Consider the following 22533-nt stretch of genomic DNA (forward strand, 5'->3'; position numbering starts at 1 on the left):
TTAGTGTCCACAGTCTTTGACCCCAGCCTACTGACCTCTGACCTTTGCCATCTTCTGATGAAAGGGATGGGAAAATGTTCCAGTGGCCTACATTTACATATAGAGAAAGCAGGGTATGATACAGATGTTTTGACGTATATCGGGCGTATAACTAAACATTACCTCTCTCAGGTCTCTCTGTAGTCGTGTGTTCATGTCTTCAGATTTGATGAGGTCCTTCCGGGCTGTGTCCAGGTCCTCCTCCAGCTCGTTGATGCGTGATACCATAGCAGCCATGCGCTCCTTCATCTGGCCCAGATCGGCCGTCTGACGGTCCACCACCTCCTGGAGCTCGCCCACCTTCCCGAACCCGGGTCCCGACTCCTCCTCTTGACTCAGCGAACCATCTGACGACCGCTGTGAGAGAATGAACGGTGTTGTTAAACTGAGCGATCAGGGTCAGGGATAGAGTTAAGGGATTAGAGATGATAGGCTGGGAGGGTGTTTTTTATTTTGTGCTTTGTTTTTTTATTATATATGTATGTTGTTTTTTATATATATATATATATATATATATAAATATAAAAGAGCATATTGTGATGTAATTGCATGTATATTCTGTTTGGATATATGTGCTCATGTATTTATGTCAACATATGCAAACAAATAAACATTTGAAATGAACAACAATTCTGAGTTGAACAGAATAACTGGATGCTCAGTCTGTTTCACCCACTCAGCATGTTGGACAATGATGCCCCCCCTCCCGGAGCTAACGGAGCTACTGCAGGACACATGACGTTAATATCACAGCAGACGACTCCTTGTTATTCTCATACAGGCAGGAGACTGTAAAAAGCTTTTAGATTCATTCATTCATTCATTCATGCAGTTAACTTTTTAAAGTAAAAATGCTGCAGATTGATGTTAATTGCCAGTTATGTTTCATATTGTATTTCAGTGGATTAATGACACCAGTGAATAGTTTGGCACACAGTGTACTGGAGTCAGAGGCAGGAAATAGAGCCCCGTTCTCTACTTATTCAATCCAGAATTGGCTTTGAATCGAGTCTCTTTATTGATTCTTTCTGATGTTTTTAATCTTCCTGTTTCTTTTTATTATTTCCTATTTTCCTCATGTTTTGAGAGGCACACTGTGTTATGATATAAAGTAAGTAACCTGGACTGTTTCCCGTCTGCTGATCCCTTTATGTTTCTGCCCTGTGCCTGTATGTTGATAACATAACTTAACAAAGTTAATCATTGCATGTCTCGGACTGAGACGGCTGAGGTGTGGCGTACTTAAGGACAGCTGAGAAAACAGTAATGATAAAGGAAAAGCTTCTATAAAAATAAGAGAAGTTGACTCCGGTCAAAGGTGAAAGCTGCACCGATACTCTGTTTGTTCAAAGTTTACAGTGCTGCTAGGACACAAATGTTCAATTTACATTAGATTAATATCATTAATGCTCCAAAATGCATGCAGTAATACTCTGTAGGGCTCAGGCTGACATTACATATTAATCAGATCTCAGGTTTAGCACAATATCCACTGTGGATTTTTCTCTCTTCTCTTCACTAAAAAGACATTAAGAGTTTATTTCTGCACCGCAAGAATGTTCAATAAACATTCATATTACACCAATTTAAAAATAAACTCTACTGAATACATCCTGAAGTCATTTAATAGGTTATAATTTGCTTTAATTAACTGAACAGATGCAGGACACTTGTCACACACGAGCAGCTGTGGCTTCACCTCTCGCTCGGCTTTCACACACACATGCTGTTGAGTAATCTCACCTTGCCATTAGTGCTCGGTGTGTTTTCAGAGTTGTGGTTGACCTCGCTGGTTCCATCTGCCAGCCCTCTCTTCTGGCCGTTCTGCTCCCTGAGGTAAGCCAACTAGAGAAAACACCAGTTTGTTAACACCTTAGTGAATCATTTATTTGCTAGTGACGACCATTTAGACCGTTCTGTGGTTAACCGCTAAACCTAGTTTGCTTCCATTTATGATTGGATTGATTTATCCTTTGTGATGTTATTTTTTCCATTTCACTTAAGCGAGTACTCGCAGCGAGCAGCTCGAGAGCCCAGGGCCTCGAGTTCAAACCAAAACTATTCTGGTTGCAGACTCACATGAATACCCTGCACAGAGCAGCGCTCTATGCCAAATGGTCAAACGGCAGGAAAACAAAGCAGCAAGAAGCTGCCTTGCCTTAGGAAGTAAAGCCAGTAATAAAAGCAGAGTGGCAAGTGGTCGATTTCGTGTGTGTGTGTGTGTGTGTGTGTGTGTGTGTGTGTGTGTGTGTGTGTGTGTGTCTCAGGCTGATTCCCAGGAACAAAAGATGACTGCAGCATGAAGCAGAGAGGAAATCTAGGACACTTCCCCAAGATCCTCTGGGTCTTTTGTCAATCTTAATCCCATTCAATACACAGTGGACTCCAGATTCTCCCTCCCTTTAAATACATGTGCACATGTTTGTATGAAGGAGTTGCAAAATCTCTACTTCACATTCAGAGTGAAAACACAACACGTCCGTAGAAATACAGCACAGGAAAGGTGCACAGACTTACTGTAATGTTTCAAAATAAAATTCTCTGTTACCACATCTGTTTTTAAAAAGGTTCGTTTTGTTTTTGTTTGCATCTTTTGGTGTTAAAGTTTTTCAGTGTAGTATAATAATGGCGTAGCAGTGGCTGACTGACACATTTTGAGGTCAGAGCAGCAGTTGAGTTCGTGTCACCACAGAAACATAAAAGGAGCACGTCATTCATTCCTGCATCATGTGTGAGATTAGCCGTGTTTGCGGTTCACTAACGTGGCTTTTTATTTTCTTCCACGTGTGAAAACAAACATAACTTCACTTTAAATACATTAATATTAAACTCTTCCCATCAAATATATCACAGAACAGAGACAATTAGGTTCTACTGTGCAAGACTTCCTGATAAAGCACAAATACTGAATAACAGTAGTTCAACTAATTATCACATACAAAGGTGGGAACCATCTGTTTACTGGACTTATCTTGTGGCAGAATTGTTAGCTCCGGCATTAAAACTAAACATAAGTATATCACTCGACAGGTGCGCATATGCTAAGCATGAAAGGGCTGAGAATAAAAGATTAGCATGCTAACGGATTTGAAGTGATTACCAGGCTGTCAACATGTTCCAGCAAATATTCCTGCATGATGTGAACGCACCGCTAAACGGGATCGTTTGTAGTTATTACTTGACCTACAACTTGGATTATTAGTACTAAGCAGGAGGTTTCTATTCAGTCAGTTACGTCTGCTTACTTCTTTGTGCGAGATGGTGAGCTGTTCCTCCAACGCGCTGCATCTTTCCAAGGCAACACGTAGTCTTTCCCTTACCTGGAAAAAACACGTAGAACAAACATAAACAAACCTGTACAACTTCAATCTTTCATTCACTCCTTTTTTAAAACTCTAAAACAGGCAGACAGTCATACCTTCTCGTCGAGGGCTTTGTGGTGTTCAAAAAGTGACTTAAGAGCTTTGAGGACCTCCACTTCGCTTGAGACGCCCGCTGGAGACTGTGCCTGTCTCTTCACCACCGTCATCCTCAAACTGCGCTCGTGGCGAGACACCAGGCACTCCAAGTGCTCCAACAGGAGCTGGTGACACAATGAACAGTGTTAACGGGACGGAAAGTGGCTCAAACACACTGCACAGCATCAAGCTTGCTGTCCTTTCACAGTAAATCGCTTCACAGTTATTGCTTTTCCGTAGCCGACGCAGAGCTTTCGTGAAGCTGTTGGATTATTGTAGATTTGTTGTTTTTGCATTAATAAGCCAGAACTTTGTGTTCAGGTCAGCTGATAAACATACAGCAGATCATTTTCTTAATGTAGATTTTAGTTAGTCTAGAGCTTTTTCTCTGTCTGCTTCTCTGTTTAAGTCCATGTTTGTTAGTCCAAAGTAGCAGATTATGTGTGACAGACTGACACTTCTCTCTGGTCAACCCTGTTGGGACTCAACAAACTCAACTCGCAAAAGTAAACAAGTTCTACTCAGACAGTGTTGACTAATAACACTAGTTGAATGTAAGTATGGTCCTGCTCTTTCTCTGCACACATAGCTGTCTGTAATGAAATTTATCGTCTGTGGTTGAAATATTTTGATGATTGAGCATTTTTTGCAGCACCCATATAACTTGTGACAATGGTTTTCATTATAGGACAGACACTGATGTGTCAAACCAGTGTCATGGCAACCGTCTACACCGAAAAAAAAGAAACATTCAGGAATTTGATAGGAGGAGTTCCAGAGGAGAAAAACCAAACGTTCCTCATCAGCGGTGGATAGTGGAGATTGTATAATACTTCTACTATGAACTAAAAGATTAAGAACAATTATGCGTGTGTGTGTGTGTCTGTGTGCACACCGGCAAATTCTACTAACCCGTGTGTTGTTTCTCTCAGCCTTCAGCTCCGCGATCTCCTCCTCCTTCTCCAGAAGCTGCTCCCTGCACACGTTCACTTCCTTTGTTAGTGCAGCAAACTCCTAGAATAGAAGAAGACAAATACAGCAACATGAAACTGCTACTTACTAAGCTCCGGTTCTTGCCGAGATGCCATCTTAAGATAAAAAAATGACGGTATTGTGGAAGCATGGGGATCAAATATTTTAAGTTTAAAACTTAATGAATGTTAAATGCAGCAATGTAACTTTACTGGTCACTTTAAACCAGAGGTTACCGCTCCAGGTCACAACTTTGTCACAGCAGCTACTGGTTACATCTGATTAATACAGCAAATTTAGCTAAACTAAGTTCATAAACAGTGTTTATCTGCCTGTATTGGATCATTTAACTTTAAAGTCGGTGTTGCTCCAGAGCCACTGTGTTAATAGATATGTGTGTTTACTGCTGGTGAGGACGTGTATAATTCAGGGAACTCAAGATACCAGAAAAATTAGCCGTTGCAACGTTTTTCCTTGGTGTGGTTTCTGTGGTTACCATGGTAACAAAGTAAGTCGCAGCAGCACCGAGTTTAAAAGAGTTCCAGCTATCATCAACTCTGACAGAAGTGGCGAACAACTGTTCACGAGAGCAGCGGCAGCAGCCACGCTCCCTCTCTGTCCCTCTTTCTCTCTCTCTCTCTCCTTGCAGATGCTGTCTAACCTCAGAAGCACGGTCATGTTTACATTGGAAACAATGGATGTGATGACAACCACAGCTTACTTGCTGAAAACTACAGGCTGCTTTGTGTTGTTTTAATCAGCACCGATTAGAGATTCTCTAACTTTTCCAAGAGGAGAGCATTGATGGTGTAGACCACACTGACTCGGTGTACCCTCAGCGGCTGCTTTGATGAACAAAATAGAAGCGGAGAAATCAAAAGGTGGTAAAACATCAGACGTGTTTGAGTTCCATCAAACTGAACGTATGCAAACATTTAAGAACATGCGATACAGCCGCTCTGTAAACAGACTTGTTCTCATAAACCTCACATTACTGTCACATCTTTCTCAAGTTCCCTTCAAACAAATGCAGTTGTGCGCGCACACACACACACACACACACACACACACACACACACACACACACACACACACGCTGCTTCTAGAGATTACATGCATGGTTGGACATAAAGAATGTGCCATCCTGATTTTTTGCCCAGTAGCACACAGGCACCGTAAGTGCTGAGGCCTTCTTGCTACGTTTTCTGAGGGTGGGAGATGTGAGCAGGGACTGTGGGGAGGTGGAGGGGGAGGTGGAGGTGGGGGTGTTGCTGCTGGAACTGATCGTTCTTTTCAGTCACTACCACAACTATTCTCTCTTCCCTTCCCTTCACTCAAGCCTCTGAGCTTTTCCAGCGACTGGCACGGATTCTGCTCCGCTAAAAAGGAGTAAGTGGGAGTTTGCTATTGGCTAAGATCAAGGTCTCCGCTCTCTGCAAGCCAATGAGAGACCGTGAGAGGCAGGCCCAGGGGTAATTATAGAGTGGCTTACTTCCTACATTCCAGAGAAGACGCTGAGGTTGAGTTGTACAGCAACCTTTAGATTTCTCTATGCCTCTGTCCTCCAATCCTCCATTTATGACTCTCTTCAATTCCCTCAACTTTCCTGAACTCATCATTTATAGAAAAAAAAAATCATATTCAGTAAATCAAACCATAGAGAAGAGCCTCACCAGCTCTCCAACCCAGTATACTGATGCAGAGAAATGATCTTCCTGTACCGCAAAATGTTTATTAATTATTCTAAATATTTTTATTCACTATTGATTTCACAAAGGATGCAGAAAAAGAGAAAACCTGCTCTTTGCTCAAAGGAGTACATGGATTAAAAAACCTCACAATATGTGCACATGCAAAACAAAGCACTATAATATTAGATAGAAAACATGTACAGAGCAGTTCGATACAGTAACCCTGAAATAAATAATAAATACTCTCTTATTCATTCATCTTCCTGAGGTCCTCAATCATTTTGGTTGTATTTTAACTAGAAGAAAAGAGATTAAACTATGAGTGTCACTTGTTCTTTTAAGCATTTAACAATTTAATCCCCATAAAATTAAAATATGCAGATCGAATGCAGTGGCATCATAAGCTTGTATACATGTGAATGCAGCTGTAGGACTGATCCCGTCTCTCCGTGCAGCAGTGTAAACTCGTGTCTGCCTCAGTAAGTGTAGATGAGTGACATGCTGGTTAGAAGCAGAGTGAGCTGCCTGTAAGCCTTAGAACAGGGGAGGGGATTAGGGGGGGGGGGGGGGTACATGAATATGTGTGCCAACCTATTAAAGGAACAGTGCACTAAAACACAGAGGAACACACAAAAGCTTTTCAGGGATATAATTGTCCTCTGTACAGCGTTCAGCTGTGCCGTGGAGGAGGATATCTAAACACTTCAGCGGCGCTAACAACAACTATTTTCTTTATTATTATACCATTATAAAGTCAGCGTCATGTGCAGCAGGTGTAGAAAAATGTGAGCCGGTTTTGAAGACACTGAACGGCATAAATGAGTAATGTTTCAACACAGCAATTCAATTTGTTCTCTTTTAAAAAGGTGGTTAGCATTAATGATAATCCATCTATATAACCTGCAGGGTTATTAAGTCCAAATTTTCATTAATTTTTAACAGATTTTCACAGAAACATATTCTTCAAAAGGAATAAATCGATTCAAACTGGTAAAATGTTATGTTCATGCGCATTACAATAGTTTTAATATCAAAACTGTATTTTTGTTGTATCCAATATTTAAAACAAACAATTTTAGACTTCTTGTAACAAAACAAATACAAACATGAGTGTCAGCTGTCTTGGAGCATATCAGCAACAAATACACACATATAAACATAATACACTAAATAGTCGACATTGACAAAAAGTAGTGAGACATATTAACACTAATTAGTGTTCAGGCCTTTGAATTCTGACATGAGGGAGGTAATATATCGTTTATTTTGACGTTGCCTTTTACTCAGAAACACTGCAGGAGAGGAACAGAGTTGACTGCAGCTCTGGAAAAGCATACAGAAGGGAGTGAGATCAGGAAACAGTACGGCTCCTCTCTGTTATATCAACAGTACAAGTAAAGAATGTAAAACAATCTCCAAATGACAGCATACTTGATAAAAAGCTATATGGTGTTTGGTGGGCAAGTTAAAACTGATATCATGGCATACCAGCATGTCAGCATGTCTACATCTCTAAAGGCTGCAGTCTATTTAATGTTCTAACCTTCATAACACCAATTCACTTCACATTTTCTTTTGGACTAATCTTGCCTGAAAGTACCAGAACACTTTATGGATTCACAGAATTTGGCAACTGATGAATAGGCCTGAAAAAAATAAGCTCTTTTTCTTTCAAACACCATACCATCGTCAGACTGCGCTGTGTTTGGCATTGAGATCGGAACCAATAGGCCTACCTCCTACATAATGACTTTAGCCGTTCTTAAAAGCTTATTGCGTGTGCTGAAATCGGACACTGTGCAGAGGGCATCTGTTCTCCTAGAGGAGGACTCGCCATCAAAAACTAATTAGACACCACAATGGCTCCTATTCAGCGCCGCTTTGCCTGCTACCCAAACGCACGCAGACAGAAAGAAAAAAGTCAATCTAGAAGGAGCTGACAGAACGCTAGTTTCCGCCACCTCTATTCCTCAAGTCCCTGCTGTTCAAAGACTGGATCATCAATGGTCTCCCTGAAGTTTTGAACATAATGGGACTACTTTATGTGCAGCCCTACACATGCTGTATGCATATGTATACATAAACATCTATTGGTCTTCCCACTTCCTCATCAAAACTGTAAAAACGAGAATAAAGAGAAACAACATTAAAAGGTCATTTGAGTTCCCTCTAAGCCCCCATTATGTGTATTTGGTAAAGACAACGTCTAATTGTCTATCTCGGTAATTAGCTTAATTACTATTCAGTGCAACAAAGGGGCAGCACCATCATCTGGCCATTATCTTCCACAGTTTGTTGTGGTTGCACAGACAGATTACATAACGATGGGCTACAGTAGCAGTAACGACCCTATAACTCCATACAGGTGATGGAGGTATAAGGTCGGGTATCATTTATGTTCCCGGTGATTCTCAACTAAATTCTGACTGAGTCTATTCAGGTTCTTGGTTTATTCTTTGAGCGAGGAAAAAAATGTTTAAAGCAAAAAGCACTTTTATTTTTAGCATATTTAAGCTGTACTGAAGAGTCGTTTGTCATAAATAAGAAGATAGCTTCTGTGATTCTTCAATGTTTCACTTAATCTTAACCAAGAGCTCACAAATTTAAAAACCCCAATAATTTTACAGCCTTTATTGTGAAGTAGCTACCAGATCCACTACAGTCACTGACACTGGTGACTGCTAACTCCTCAGTGTGTTAAAACAGGTCTACGTAAAGATCTGAACATTTTTCTGTACATACAAGTATAAAGTAGGAATTTTAAAACATGCTGCAGCCACAGCGAGCTGATGAGATGAAGAGGACATCAACACTTGTGGGTACGAGGTCCAGTAGTAGGTCCACGTCAAGCTTTTAGGAATGAGTAAACAAAATTGAAAAGCACAGTTCTTAACAAATTCCTGGTTTGTATAAATTTGGAACCATTTCCGATTAAGAAACCATCCTCAATACCCAACCCAGCGGAGGTCAATGTTAGATTGTTATATTTCACAAGATTATACTCGTTTGACTGGTGACTAGCAGTGTAACAGTACGTGTATTCATCAGTGACCCAAACAATTACAGTCAAAATAGTTTAATTACCCTCTTACTCTGACGTGCGGCACAATAATTCTGGAGTACGAGTGCCATCAGCAACGTTTCAGCAGTGCACCGCTAAGCTGTAGCATGCTAATGGATGTATGCTAGCCAGCTTAGCTAAGTTAGCCTGGTTACCCTGGTTACCATGCTCATGTAGTGTCGCTGCCGTCAGAGTGACAAACAATCCTCCAATGACACTGACCGAATGCAACACTATTATTAAAATGTGCACGGTTATCGACGTTAGCATGTTGTTAGAATTGGCTCTGAGTGACCATAAGTCATCATTAAACAGCTAGCAGCAGGTGTCCTGCCTCATTGAAAGAAACAAAAAGGTTATTTTCCTTTTCCACTGCAGCACAACTAAACGGTTTCAGTAACAGTTTCGACTGCAGCATAACTAAACTAATTAAGGAACTGAAGATAGTTGGCAGAACTTGCAGAAGTTGACAGCAGAAACCGGTTGGCTTTTAGGACAAACTAAACTGAGCAGCATGGCCTTCACTCTCCTGTCTAGTGTCTGTGTGTCATTTTCCTTTTAAGTTACTAATTCAGCTCACATTTGGCAAAAGGCAACACTAGCGCTCCGTCACTTTCATGTCACTGTGTGGAACAAGTCGGTCTTTGTTTCTCCGTCTTACCGCTGTGAACTCTCAATTCATGCCATTGTACCACTGACCAGAATATAGAAATGGCCTCAAAATAAGGAGACAAATATCAACAGCAAGCTGCCAAATTCCCATGATTTGGTTTTTAAACTAAATAAAAGCAAGACTGAATTTTAGCTTTTTGCCACATTAATTAAAAAAAAAACAATTCAACAGTCACATTTTGTGCGAACATTTGTTCAAAATGGAAAGAACTATCACACTGGGAATTCTTGGGAAAACCCGGCTTTGTGTTCAGTTGTTTTAAGTTCAAATGCAGTTGATATAAAACAAAACCAGTTTATATCAGACAAACCATGACACAAATATCAGGATTCAGACTATATGACAGATAAAACTACTGTGGCATTAAGAATGAACAAATCAGAACTAAAATATTAAATGAAACATGACTTAAGAGATGTTTCTAAGGTCATGTTTAGACTGACTCAACTTCTGCCGCAACGAAATGCAGTTTCAATCATAAAATTATTGAAAACGCACCATTTTATGATCCAGTTTGAAATCTATTTGTGAACACATTCAAACTGGTGTCAATGAGCCATCTACGACATGACATTTGATCAGTGTCTTAATAATCATTGTGAATTATGGTCGGAATATGTGATTTACAATAAGTGCATAGCTCCTAAACAAACAACTAACAGTGTGCTCAGTGGTACAATACAAGAGTTTAGACTTTTTTCTTTTTTTAAGGGAAATGAGGTGTTTAGGTGTAAGAAAAGTATAGAACCAATCATAATGTTTGTTCACAATAACTTCCAGATAACAAGGAAGCGTATGTAAATAAGTATAAGTAAGCATGAGTAAGTATAAATGAGTAAAGCAGGGGTAAGGCAGCTTGTCGCTATGTTAAAGGCAGCAGTGGTGAGATGTCGCTGTTGGGTAGATTTGGTTTATAAAGATGCTAGCAACAGTACATAAAATAAGCACAGCAGCTACGTCAGATAGGTTGGACCACTGTATTTATCTATACATATTTAAACATTACAGTTATGGCTGAAAATGACAACAGAAATAAACAAGTTTCATATATCTCCGCAGTTTAAATTAACTGCCAGTTGTCGACCTGGGAGTGACTGTTGTTAGTGTGACGTCACTGTGTTTCTGTCTATATGTTGGCGTTGTGGTGTGTGTGTGGTATAAAAAGGAGGGTTTTCAGCCTGCGGCATTAGAAGAGCAGTGACTCTTCTGTCCTGACTCCAGTGGGGAGTTCATTCTACTATTGTGGGGTCATAAAAAGAGAAGCACAGGGCCCTTTGAGTGACAGGGTCGACGGGGGGGGGGATCTATTACTCAAACCAGCCTTCCTGGATAGTATTTCATGGTCTCACTGGTACCTGAAGCAGCACGTCCCCACCAACGCAGCCTCTTGCGGTTTTTTTTAAGGCACTGATGTCAGAGGGTCTCGTCAGACCCTTTTAGGACTAAACAAACAGCAGCGTCTAAGACATGACATCGCAGGTTTACAGGGTCGGGTAAGCTGCTGGACTGTTGTACAGACAGAAAAACTGTGCAGTCACCAACATGTCCTGTCACAACAACCAATCAAATCTGTAAAAGTAACAAGTGATATCAATGAGGGGAGCGGGGTATCAGTGAGGCTGTCTCGTCTCAATCATTTAGCTTCATTTAACACATATTTTGGATCAAACAAAACTATTTTCAGATAAGGATTTTCATGTGTAAATACAACCAAAAGCAGCAGGCAGTTGAAAGAGACAGGAGAGGACTGATGCCTGAGCATCATTTGCTACCTATTCAATAATGCTGTTTCAGTCCAGTAAAACAAAACAATAAATCATGCACACCGCCCACTGGAAAGTCAGCGACAACAGTGCCCGTTCACAAATGTTCAATGACAACCCGGCACAAACAAGCGATACAACAAAGCTTTTGTCTCCATATGCTCAGACAGCTCCTTCATGTCACTCATTCTGAATTTGACTGTTTAACTTGTAAAAAAAAAAAAAAAAAAAAAAAAGAAAAAGGGACATTTTGATGTGTTTGATGATGCAATCTGGTCAAAGTGATTAAGTCATTAGTGGTTTCGGTTAGCACTTTTCTTGACATTTTCTTCTCAACACAGTAATGAGTTGGCAGATGACTCACTGTAATTGTTGCTAGAAGCAAGTTTGGCTAGAAAAATGTGTGTGGAAAACAGCGTGTAGCTAACTACTACCAGTCCCTTTTTTTTTTTTTTTTTTTACTGCCTCAACAATCTTTATAGCAGTTGTAGAACACAGCTGGTAATTCACTGCCAGGAGACACCAAAACACATCTAGTGTCGCCCACTTCAAGCACAGAAGCGCTGAAACGTTTCTCCACAACATATGGGCCCTAAAATTGGATAACAAAAGAAATCTATTTGTGAGTGCAGTAAAAGTGGAGTCACTGAGCTATCGGTAAGATGACATTTAATTGTGGGAATGTCCGACCGATTTGGGCAACACACAGAATACAGAGAATAAAAAAAAAAAAAATAAAAAAAACCCTGAACTAAGTGGCGTCTAACAGGGCATCGCTTGAGCTTTAAAACGCTGTTGACGTGTGAGCGAGCCGCCCTGGAATGTTTGTGCATTCCAGTCCGAAGGGTTCTCTCACCAGGAGAGAGGAAACGAGAGAAAAAGCTGCACATCCCCTTCACCTACTGTACCTACTGCGGCCAACAATACTCCAAACAAACTGTTTATTCCATGACGGCATCAGTCTCATTCCTCGTAGGGTCACTAGGAATGTTATCTGAACTGAGTAACAAGACTAATATTTGCTTGCTGTTCCTGTTTTGTATTGTTCTTGATTTTTATATCTCCCCTTTGGTTTAAATACCTTCTCCAATTTTCCTAAAAATCACTGTTACCACCACCGTTTCTTCATCAATTCACTGTTAAATCAAATCTCCTAATGACAAAGTGTTTATCCAGTTTAATCTTTTTATTGAACCTTTCTTTAACCAGGAAAACTCTCATAGAGATTAATAATCTCCTGGCCAAACAGACGCCATAAGGGATGAAAACATAAAGGTCAAAGTTGGCAGACACCGAGTGTTAATGTGTTGGTGTAAACAGAGCCGGCAGTAGAAAAGACCTTTCAGTCACCAAATCTATCACAAATGTATAAATCTGCACTCTGTGAGGGGTTTGCTAAGATGTTTTAGTTACCATGAATTGTGATAAGAAAACCCCAATTTCCTAAATTGAAGTCTTAAAATCATAGAGCACACATGGTTAAAACCTGGGGTATAAATGCTAGATGTGAGATAATAAGAGTTTAGAGGAAATTACGCCGACAAAACAATAAAATTTGAACTCTGCTCGCTGCCACACACACCGTCACTCCCAGCTGCTGTTATGTTAGTGATATGCACGAGTCATTGAAGCCGAGGTTTTTTCCAAACGTGACGTAGTAGCAGGCTTATACTGACATTTCACTCGAAGGCAGCGTTTAATAAAACAAATACAGCCTGAGATTAATTTTACGTTACTGAAACAGTCACCAGCTCTGATATGAAAGCAGCATAAAACTTCCGTCAACATCATCTTCAGTGTGCTCAGATTTACTGAATGTTTATAGAATATAACATACCTGTGAGGTGATTAGATCATGTAAATGAATCAATTAGTGGAATTAATCTCTGCCTGTTCACAAGGGTTTTGGATTACAGATTTACAGGCGAACGACACTGTAAACAAAAGAATGCTGCGTGGTGTGTTAACACCAGATTACAGCAGACAAAGTGCTTCTACTTTTTTTTTTAGCAGCTGGATTTTCTTGCCTTCCAGATACAAATCCCAGGAGGTTTGGCAGATATCCAGATGATCAGCTGACACCCCAGCAGCATACGCAGCGACGTGCACACACACAGACACACAAACACGCACCCATATGAACTCGGTTGTTTTAGTCTGGCTGGAGGCCTCGGTTATTTCTGTGTTGAGCAAAAAAGGAAGAAATGAGGATTATGTAGAAGCTGGAAGATCGACGGAGATGGATTCATGGTAGATTTCTAATCATGACAAAATAGAAACAACTATTAAAAAAAACAATAAAGGCATTTACAAAATGTCTTGTGTCAGGGATGAAAACTTTTCAATTACTCTAACGTGGATGTTTACGGCCCTCTGTCGACAGGATTACAGACTTAATACTTTTAGCTTTTTAGCCTGAATAAATCCTTGATTCGTTGTCTATAAGTTATGTAAATTGATTTGTCAAATTCATGGCAAGAGACTGATTGAGACCAACTCCTCTAAACGTTTTTTTTTTTTTCCTTTTTGTTTATTTTATCAATCTGTTCTAGTGGTTAATAAACTGGTGACTGGTGTTAAATGTATGTATGATAGTTTGAGAGATAATCCATTAGTTGTTTGGTCCATAAAACGTCAGAATATGGTGAAAAATGTTGATCACCGTTTCCTTCACCACAAGGTGACGTCCTGAAACGTCTTGTTTTGTCCTGACCGACAGTCCACAACCCAAAGATAATCAGTTTACTGCCAGAGAACATTTAAGAAGCTGGAATCAGAGAATTTTGACAAGAATAATAACTCAAAACGATGATTGATTATCAAAATAGTTGGCAATGAATTTAAGAGTTGGCAACTAATCAATCAATTGATTAATTGTTGCAGCTGTGAACAGTTTGATTGAGCCGTAAGCAAAGTCTGGTGGTTTCTTTTACTTTACACAGCAGATAAACATGGTTTAAGTAACTCGCTTCCAATGATGCCAGCGACTCAACATCCATAAACATACTAGCCTGAGTGAATACAAGTGATGACAAAACTTTTTACATGTTTATTTCTATGTAATTATTCTGCACTACAGTCCTAACACTGTGTCTTTGTTTCAGAGTTTTGACTTGTAATTTTCCAGCTGTACAACAAAGAGCAGAGAGAGGTTGCATCAATTCATACAATCTGATGTAGCAATACGGTGGAATCCAGAGCGATGTATCAGTTGTAGAGTCACTTCTGTTCCTCTCACACGTTAGCACGAGTGGAAAAAAAAAAAAATTCATCTCCTGTGAGCACAAGAGTCCATCCACACCCCGCGCCTCTCTGCAGCCTCCACGCCTCTCACTCGACCTGCGTTCAGCGTCTCTGTCCACAGAAGCAGCTCGACTGTCAGCTGCAGCGACCGGACGAGTTACGTCACCGGGCTGACTGACAGCACAAGTTTACCGAACCAAAATAGTTTATATGTCTTCTCCACGGGAAGAAATCCACTGTGTTTGTATTTATTGATTCACTGATACACATATACAGCAGGATATCTGTGTGATTAAACAGCTGCCTGCTCAGATTACGCTTCACTAAACATGACAGAAACAGACTCGGAGTGTATAAAAACGTGGGGGGTCTCTTGATACATGTGATAAAACAGAAGCGGATCTATTACGTGAGAAAACGTTTTCTATGTGAACTGGCCGTGGCCTCTCTCTCTCCCCAGTTCGCCGGCCCTCCCTCAACATTCAAACGGCTGCTGGAGACTCGTGTCCTCACACAGACAGCTGCTCTGATGACTTCCCCCCCCGTCCTGTGCACGAGCACCAACGAGCCAAGAAGAGCAATTCATCGATGCAATCCGTGCAAAAGACTGACAGACTTCAAATGACGGAAAATATTGCCGTTAAGAGTGTGATTTGCGTTACAACGTAATAAACGATAGACGTTTTTCTATCGTCACAAGATCTACGTCGTCAGATCACACAGGCCTAGTGTGCTGCTCTGCTTTCTATATGCGACGGTCTCTTACACTCGACAGATAATAAGACGTGAGACGAAACAATGAAAGTAAACAGCAGGTTAACTATATATCCTGGATGCATGTTCACCCATAAGTACAACAACGCTTTACTGATTACCAGCCTCTTATGCATCATTGAAAGCTGGAAACCTGATCCCTTTGTTTTTAATATAAGACCATGAAGGGTAGAAACACGACTCATTAATATAACAGAGACCGACGAGCAGATGGACAAAGCTAGGATGTCGTTTCCCTCCACGTTATACAGATAACAGAACTAGAAGCACAGGTAGGACCGTCTTATTACAGTACGGAGCTTTGTGCATATTAAATATATGCACAGTATGGCTGAATGATATTTGAAAAAGCGACGATGCAAAGTTTTTGTGTTATGTAATATACATTATAATGTAACACTACACTTTTCCTCTGATATATGCAGCAATTAACTTCAGTCGCTCCATTTGAGAAGTTTCTGTTTTCACTCCTCATCACCAGAATAGCTTCTCACAGCAGATGTAGCTTCTTCTTCTTCTTCTTCTTCACTGTTTCTTATTTTCTTGACTCATTTTAAGTTTGATGCAAAAATCCATGAGATGCCAATCAGTCCACTCTGAGAATGATTGTGATTGGTCACTAAGTTTAGGGTGCTGTCAGGACTGGCAAGAGGTGCCATGAGATTAAGCATATTGTTCATCTATTGTGCATTATTAATAACATTTTACCACATAAAAAACAGGCAACATTCACATTAACTATGTTTAATGTTACGTTGTCGAACATAACAAACAGAATAAATATGCAACAAAAAAATCACCATATTAAAAAAAAAACACGCAGGTAGTAGCAGCTGACATGATAACTCATGGTTGCGGGTTGTCATAGTAACACAACACACGTTCCAGCTTGGGAGCTCAGCAGCAGTCAGAAAAAAAGGTCATCATCAGGGCAGCTATGCTAAGATTTTGACACAAAAATCAGCTGAAAGAAACGCAAAACATCTTCGATCTCAACACGGAGACGACTGAATCTGAGCCGACAGACAAAACTACGACACAGACAGGTTTTAACTGCTTGTGTGAGACGAACATCCGTCACCGTTCATGCACATTCACTGTGGTATTAATCCCAACGTCGTGTTTGTGTTGTGTAGCTCTCTGATCGCTGGTACACATGAAAACAAGACGAGAGACGTCCTGTCAGCGGAGTCAGAGACCTGCAGGTAGTTCTCTCTCTCTCTCCACATCAACAGCAGCTCGCACGTCCCATTAAAACACCTGCAGCCTTTTTCTGTTTGTTTGTTTGTTTGTTTGTTTTCCTTGAACCTCTTACATATAAGCTCATTTTAATTGAAGAGAATGAAAAAAATACATTTTACATATTCACTTATTTAATTGTATTCATTGTTTATTTTTAGCTGAATTATTTATTTGTAAATCTGCACAGCACCTGTTGGCTTTTAATCTGAATGACTGAGAATGAGCCAGCATTATTTTAAATTAATTTTGATATATTATAGCCTAATATAATGTAATATAAAGGTGTTAAGCCTTTGTGTACATATAGGCTATGCATGTTATATTGAAGGTTGGGTGGTTCGGGGTGCCATGACAAAAAAAACTTCCTTTGAAGGGGTGTCGTGGTCTAAAAAAGTTTGGGAACCACTGGAGTAGACAACCCATGAAAAATGAACTCTACCAACTTGCCTCAGTGCGCACCACGCTGCACCCTACAATCAGTCGGACATTCAACTCCCAAAAACCGCTTTCTCTGCTACGAGAGCCAAAGATCTGTAAGAGCTGTCATCCAAAAGTGAGACGGACACTCTGCTGTCAGTGCTGCAGGGAGTCATGCAGGAAAGGGGGGCTCTGCGGGGTTCTTGGTGTTTTTCTATTCAAATAAGATTACAAGGCACATTCTTTTGCTTTGATAGTGTATCTGTGACATTTTAACATTTAGAAATGTTGATGATGTGAAATTAAAAGGCAGTAAAGGGTGAATCATATCGTTACAAGGTGAGATTTGACAGGTATTTTGGTTTCGTGTGACAGTTTAGACCAGTGCTGCTGCAGCTGACAAACCTCTCTCATCTCAAAGTATATGACGTTATATAATCCAACTCTATGTCAAATGAATGAGGTCTCTCTCTCACTTACCTGTGGCAAAGCAGTGTTCAGTTGTCTCTGCAGCGAGTCCCTTTCATGGCTAACTTCGTGCAGTTTGCCCTGAGTCAAGCCCAGGTTCTCCTGAGTCTCTCTCAGAGTCTCGAGAAGACGGTCCCTCTCCTCCAGCATGGACACCATCAGCGACTCGAAGTGACCCTCCGAGTCCGACTGCAGCGGGGAGCCGGAGCCCCGGCGACCGCTGCCGCCTCCCCCACCGGGCCCTTCAGCCTCACTGATGGTGGGCATCACCTCGCACATCATCTACAACCGTGGTTTGGACAGGACGGATTAGAATGGAAAGGAGAACAAAGGAGAAATAGACTAAATCTGTGGATTATCCTGCATAACCCAGATATTGCTTCTGGAAAGAAACTTTAACGTTAAAATGTTCTAATTTAAATTTTTCATTGCATTAAAAACATCAAACTAAATTTCATTCACCTCCACTGTAGAGGGGTGGTGGTAAGAGGTATCATCTCACTGACATCTCCTACAATTATACTCAATAAACCAAATCACTGCCATAAACATTCTCTAATGTCCTCCACAAGCAGAATTTGGACACAGGTTTTTCATTTATCCCCCTCACTGACGGCAACAGATTGTATATTGAAAAATAGTTAAGATGGAGAAAAAAATGACAGCAAATTTTTTACTATAAATCTCAACAGACAGTCAGGAACACTCAGGCTCGACTGTAAATTAAATTGGCTGAGGATTGTTCATGTTCTTAAACACTCTCTCTCTCTGACAGATTTGAGATTAAACAGACAGACAGACAGTGGGCAAAGCTAGAAGTGCACTTTCTAGGTGATCTAATCAGCATGCTTTGCAGACACCAAAGCAATGGCCAATATAACAGCTTATTGACTAAGCACAAGGCTATACAGAGCCAAATCAGCTGAACCTACTTACTGATTGATACTCATGGTTAACTACTAAATGAATACACTTGTCCAGAGTAAACAATCATACACTGGTACTGCTCTGAAAACAACAGAGAGCCCTAAATCAATCCCAGGCAGCTAAGAAAGCTGTGTTGTCTGAAGCTCGTTGAGTAATGCTGCATCTAACAACAGCTGGGCAGGAAGGTCTGGAGAATTAGAGCCACTCTCCACACCAAAGGGCTTAGGTCCTGTAAACAGACTGCTAGACAAAAAAAAAAAAAATCCAGAATCATGTGAGCTGGATTTAACATACCTACTAGGAAGTACAATTTGCAAATTGGTACAAGTAGAGGAGGAACTTAGTGGCAGCCAGAGCTGCCCCTTCATCTAATTCTTTGCATCGCCTGAGATGCCAAAAGCCATTTGCTTTCAGAAACCACTGTGTTCGGTTCAGTGAACTAACTCTGAACTGCATCTCCCGACGACGACTGTGTTCAAGAGCTGGGTCATACTTGTTACATGGGAATTAACCAGAAAAGGAAAAAAAAAAAAAAAAAAAAAAATCAGCCTGCCACTCTTAATTAAATGCAATTAATAATGTGCACGTTTAAGATGATAAATGCGGAAAGGGGGCAAAGTTAACCTAATTTATCAGAAGCAAAACACAAAACCAACGCTCCATATCGAGGTCAAGCCACTCAGGCTCAACAATGTTTATGAGGGGGAGGGGTCACACAGCATCCATGAGAGGGAGTGACAGATGGTGGGTCCACAGTAACTTAGCATGGACATCCCATACGTCAAAGAGTAAAGATGACAAACCAAGATCTGGGAGCAGGACACTTAAGTATACCAACACTTAACACCTCTTTATTTTGGCACTTATGACGTAAGAGCAATTCTGCCTTCATATGCATGATAAAAGAATAACTGAGTAGCAAAATAGGCATAACAGAAGACTGAGAACACCAACACTTGTCACTCAGATGAGAAGTATTTTGTTTTATGGTGCTAACTGCCTATACAAATATCTAACTAATCAAAACTTGACTTTAGATAAGTTTAACCATGCAAGATTATGAAAATCAGTTCAATCAGTGTTGCAGGCACACATAAAACATCAAAAATATGACTGGTCACTTCTAACATAAGAGTGTAACTAATGCCTGGAGTAGTTTTGTGTCAATACCTCACCTTTTAAAGAATAATGTTATTCCAAATGCCTCTGTAATCCACGATATTTTATGCAGCCAAGTAAACAAAGTCCAGGGTTCTCCAACTGTATGCAATGTTGTCAAACTTCACAAATATCCAAAGTCATTCAGAACATATAAATTCCATTCAGACGCTGGGATGCATAATAAGGCTGTGTGGAAAGAAAAAAGATGGGATAACTTCCTAAAGGCCTCAAAGCGAAACCCACAGAAAGTGAGCAGGGGGCAGTGCTCCAAGTTTGGCCGGCTAACTCGGCGTTAGCAAGCTAGCATTAAGTAAGCTGGTGGTTCGATGATTGCATATCTGGATTTGGAAGTAAAGTGTCTTATCTTTGCTTTTCGAAACAAACGGCCATACTCAAAAATAAAGTTCAACTTGCCCAAAATAACCATTCATAACAGAGAGAAATGTGATGATACAGTTAGGTGACGTGGAAACAGTTGTAGCCTTGCTAGCTTTAGCTAATTTGAAGCAGAAGTCTTTGGCTTGAAGTCAGTTTAAAGTTAGCCGACGTTAGCTACTAGCCAGCTAGGTAGCTAACGCTTCATATACTAACTTAGCTAAGATAACGTCAGGTAGTTATCTAAGGATATGCTGCATTTCATATAAAAGTAGACAACATGATAAAATCTGTCATAGCTATTTATCTTACATAATCGAAAATACTAAAAAAAGAGCTAAAATCCTGAAATAGGTCTCCAAAGCTCTGCTGAAATGATAAATCTATCAGGTAAACGTTAGCGCATCAGCTAACGTTAGCTTCCCGTCGATTCGGTGGAGTCGCGTCACCACATCAACGGCTCGACTCGGAAACTTCCAGCTAACGTTGATCGTTAGCGACGGTTTTCGTCCGTTTGGAAAACACAAAATCCCGAATAAAAACTTATATTCCCCCGAGTTTCCGTGATATTCCCCGAGTTGTTTGTGTTTTCTCGGTATTTCCACCCAAAAAAGGTCCGTCGGTCCGGTCCTTCCCTGTCGCCACTGCCTGCCAGCTCCGGCAGTCGGGACAGCCAATGGTGGGCTCTCTGCCGCTAACGCTGCTCATCAGCCTGGTAGTCCGTCCGCCGGGAGAGAGAGCGCTGCCCCGGCTGGCAACAGGAGGAAAAGGGAAACAGCAGCAATCTCAGTTCCTGTCGGGATCCGCAGTGGTGGAAGAAGTACTCATCCTTTATTTAAAGATCCCACCCAGACACGTTTTAAGATGTATGCATATACTCTTCTTTGAATAAAAAAAAATATCGTCTGATAAGGGTTTTCCACAGAAAAAGTGTAATTATTTTTGTTAAAATCTTTAAAATTACATCTACTCCTCTTTAAAAAAAATATTCCAGAATCTATATGATGCAAATATTTTTCATTTCAAAAGTTTTGCTGCTGGACACAAGATGTCTCCTTCTTCAGTGTAAAGTCAATTCTCAGTGTATGTGCACTAGAGGCTTTGAGTTTCCACATCACACTTGTGTAAATTGAATATTGCACCAGGACTGGCTCCAAACTAGCTGTGATGTCACTAGGGATGTGCAGAAGGCCCAGTATTTGTATTTGTATTTGTATCTGTATTTGTCATGTCAGTAAAATTATTTGTATTTGTATTCGAGTGGAAGGAGGCTTAATAATCCTGTTTTTGTTTTTATTACACTTTTAATTTTAGAAAATTAAAGTGTCACAATAAGTGTTCATGAATAAACTACCTTATGAAGGAGGTCTGCACACCAGGTCTCGAACTGGAATCCCTAAGATCATAGACGACTGAGCTGACTACTGAGCTAAAACTTTACTCATCACCTCATTGCAGACAGACCTCTACCTATTTATACACCCATAACACAGAGACAACACAGCGTATAACATGTAGGGAAGAACTTCAAAGGCAAATATTGCTTTGCACTTTTCATTTATTGGCCATTTTTTACAACTGAACTTTGTGGAAAGGAGAAGGGGAACAACAGGTTATGGAGAGTCCCTTGGGAGCACTTTGCATGTCAGTGGCTCAGCTTTATCTCTGGGGAACACTCCCAACTCCTGGAGTGATGTCTAAATTAGGAAATGTGCATCATGTAGCAGCTGGATGTGACTCCCCTCGTTGAGACCTGCTGATAGACGGAACAGCGGAACAGAGGAGAGAGACTGAGATAGTGATGTAACTGACCTGCACACTAGTATTTGACGTTTTTTGTTCCACCTGCAAACAAATAATTTTTACAATATTTGTATGAAACAAATATTCGTTTAAAAAAAAAAAACACTATTTGTGCTTTGCCGAATAATGTATTTGTATTCGGGCACACCCATAGATGTCACAGATCATGCTTTTCAATGAGCACCAAGAAAGTTTCCACTTTCAGCAGATGTGAAAACAGCCTTCTAGTGTCAAACTCTGACTACACATACATCATTCTGCACAGTGAAGCTCAGACATCCAAGTGAAGGAACAAGAAAAACACACTTTTGAGTGGAGGGGGACTTTGAGTAAAAGTACCAATACAGCAATGTAAAAATACTCAATTACAAGTGAAAGTCCTGCATGAAAAATCCTACTTAAGGAAAAATACATAAGTATTAGCAGCACAGTGTAGTTAAAGTATTAAAGTTAAAACAGTGGTTTG

General features: G+C 40.5%; 1 protein-coding gene across 18 annotated transcripts in view; it reads right to left on the reverse strand.

Moving 5' to 3' along the window:
- The window catches only part of ppfia1 (PTPRF interacting protein alpha 1), a 44281-nt gene extending 23206 nt beyond the window's left edge, over positions 1 to 21075 (reverse strand). For 10 of the 18 annotated variants that reach the window (XM_044358109.1, XM_044358171.1, XM_044358180.1 and 7 more), the window contains exons 1-7: positions 19904 to 21075; positions 17814 to 18083; positions 4410 to 4511; positions 3458 to 3622; positions 3285 to 3359; positions 1783 to 1884; positions 163 to 396 (exon numbers count right to left, since the gene is read on the reverse strand). In XM_044358109.1, coding sequence (XP_044214044.1) covers positions 163 to 396; positions 1783 to 1884; positions 3285 to 3359; positions 3458 to 3622; positions 4410 to 4511; positions 17814 to 18083 — 948 coding nt within the window. In that variant the 5' untranslated portion in view covers positions 19904 to 21075. The remainder of the gene's footprint in view (positions 1 to 162; positions 397 to 1782; positions 1885 to 3284; positions 3360 to 3457; positions 3623 to 4409; positions 4512 to 17813; positions 18084 to 19903) is intronic. The other 8 variants (XM_044358242.1, XM_044358142.1, XM_044358234.1 and 5 more) reach the window with 2 other exon arrangements.
- Positions 21076 to 22533: the final 1458 nt, after the last annotated feature.

Source organism: Thunnus albacares, chromosome 1 (genome assembly GCF_914725855.1).
Source record: "Thunnus albacares chromosome 1, fThuAlb1.1, whole genome shotgun sequence".
In the NCBI taxonomy this organism is placed as follows: Eukaryota; Metazoa; Chordata; class Actinopteri; order Scombriformes; family Scombridae; genus Thunnus; species Thunnus albacares.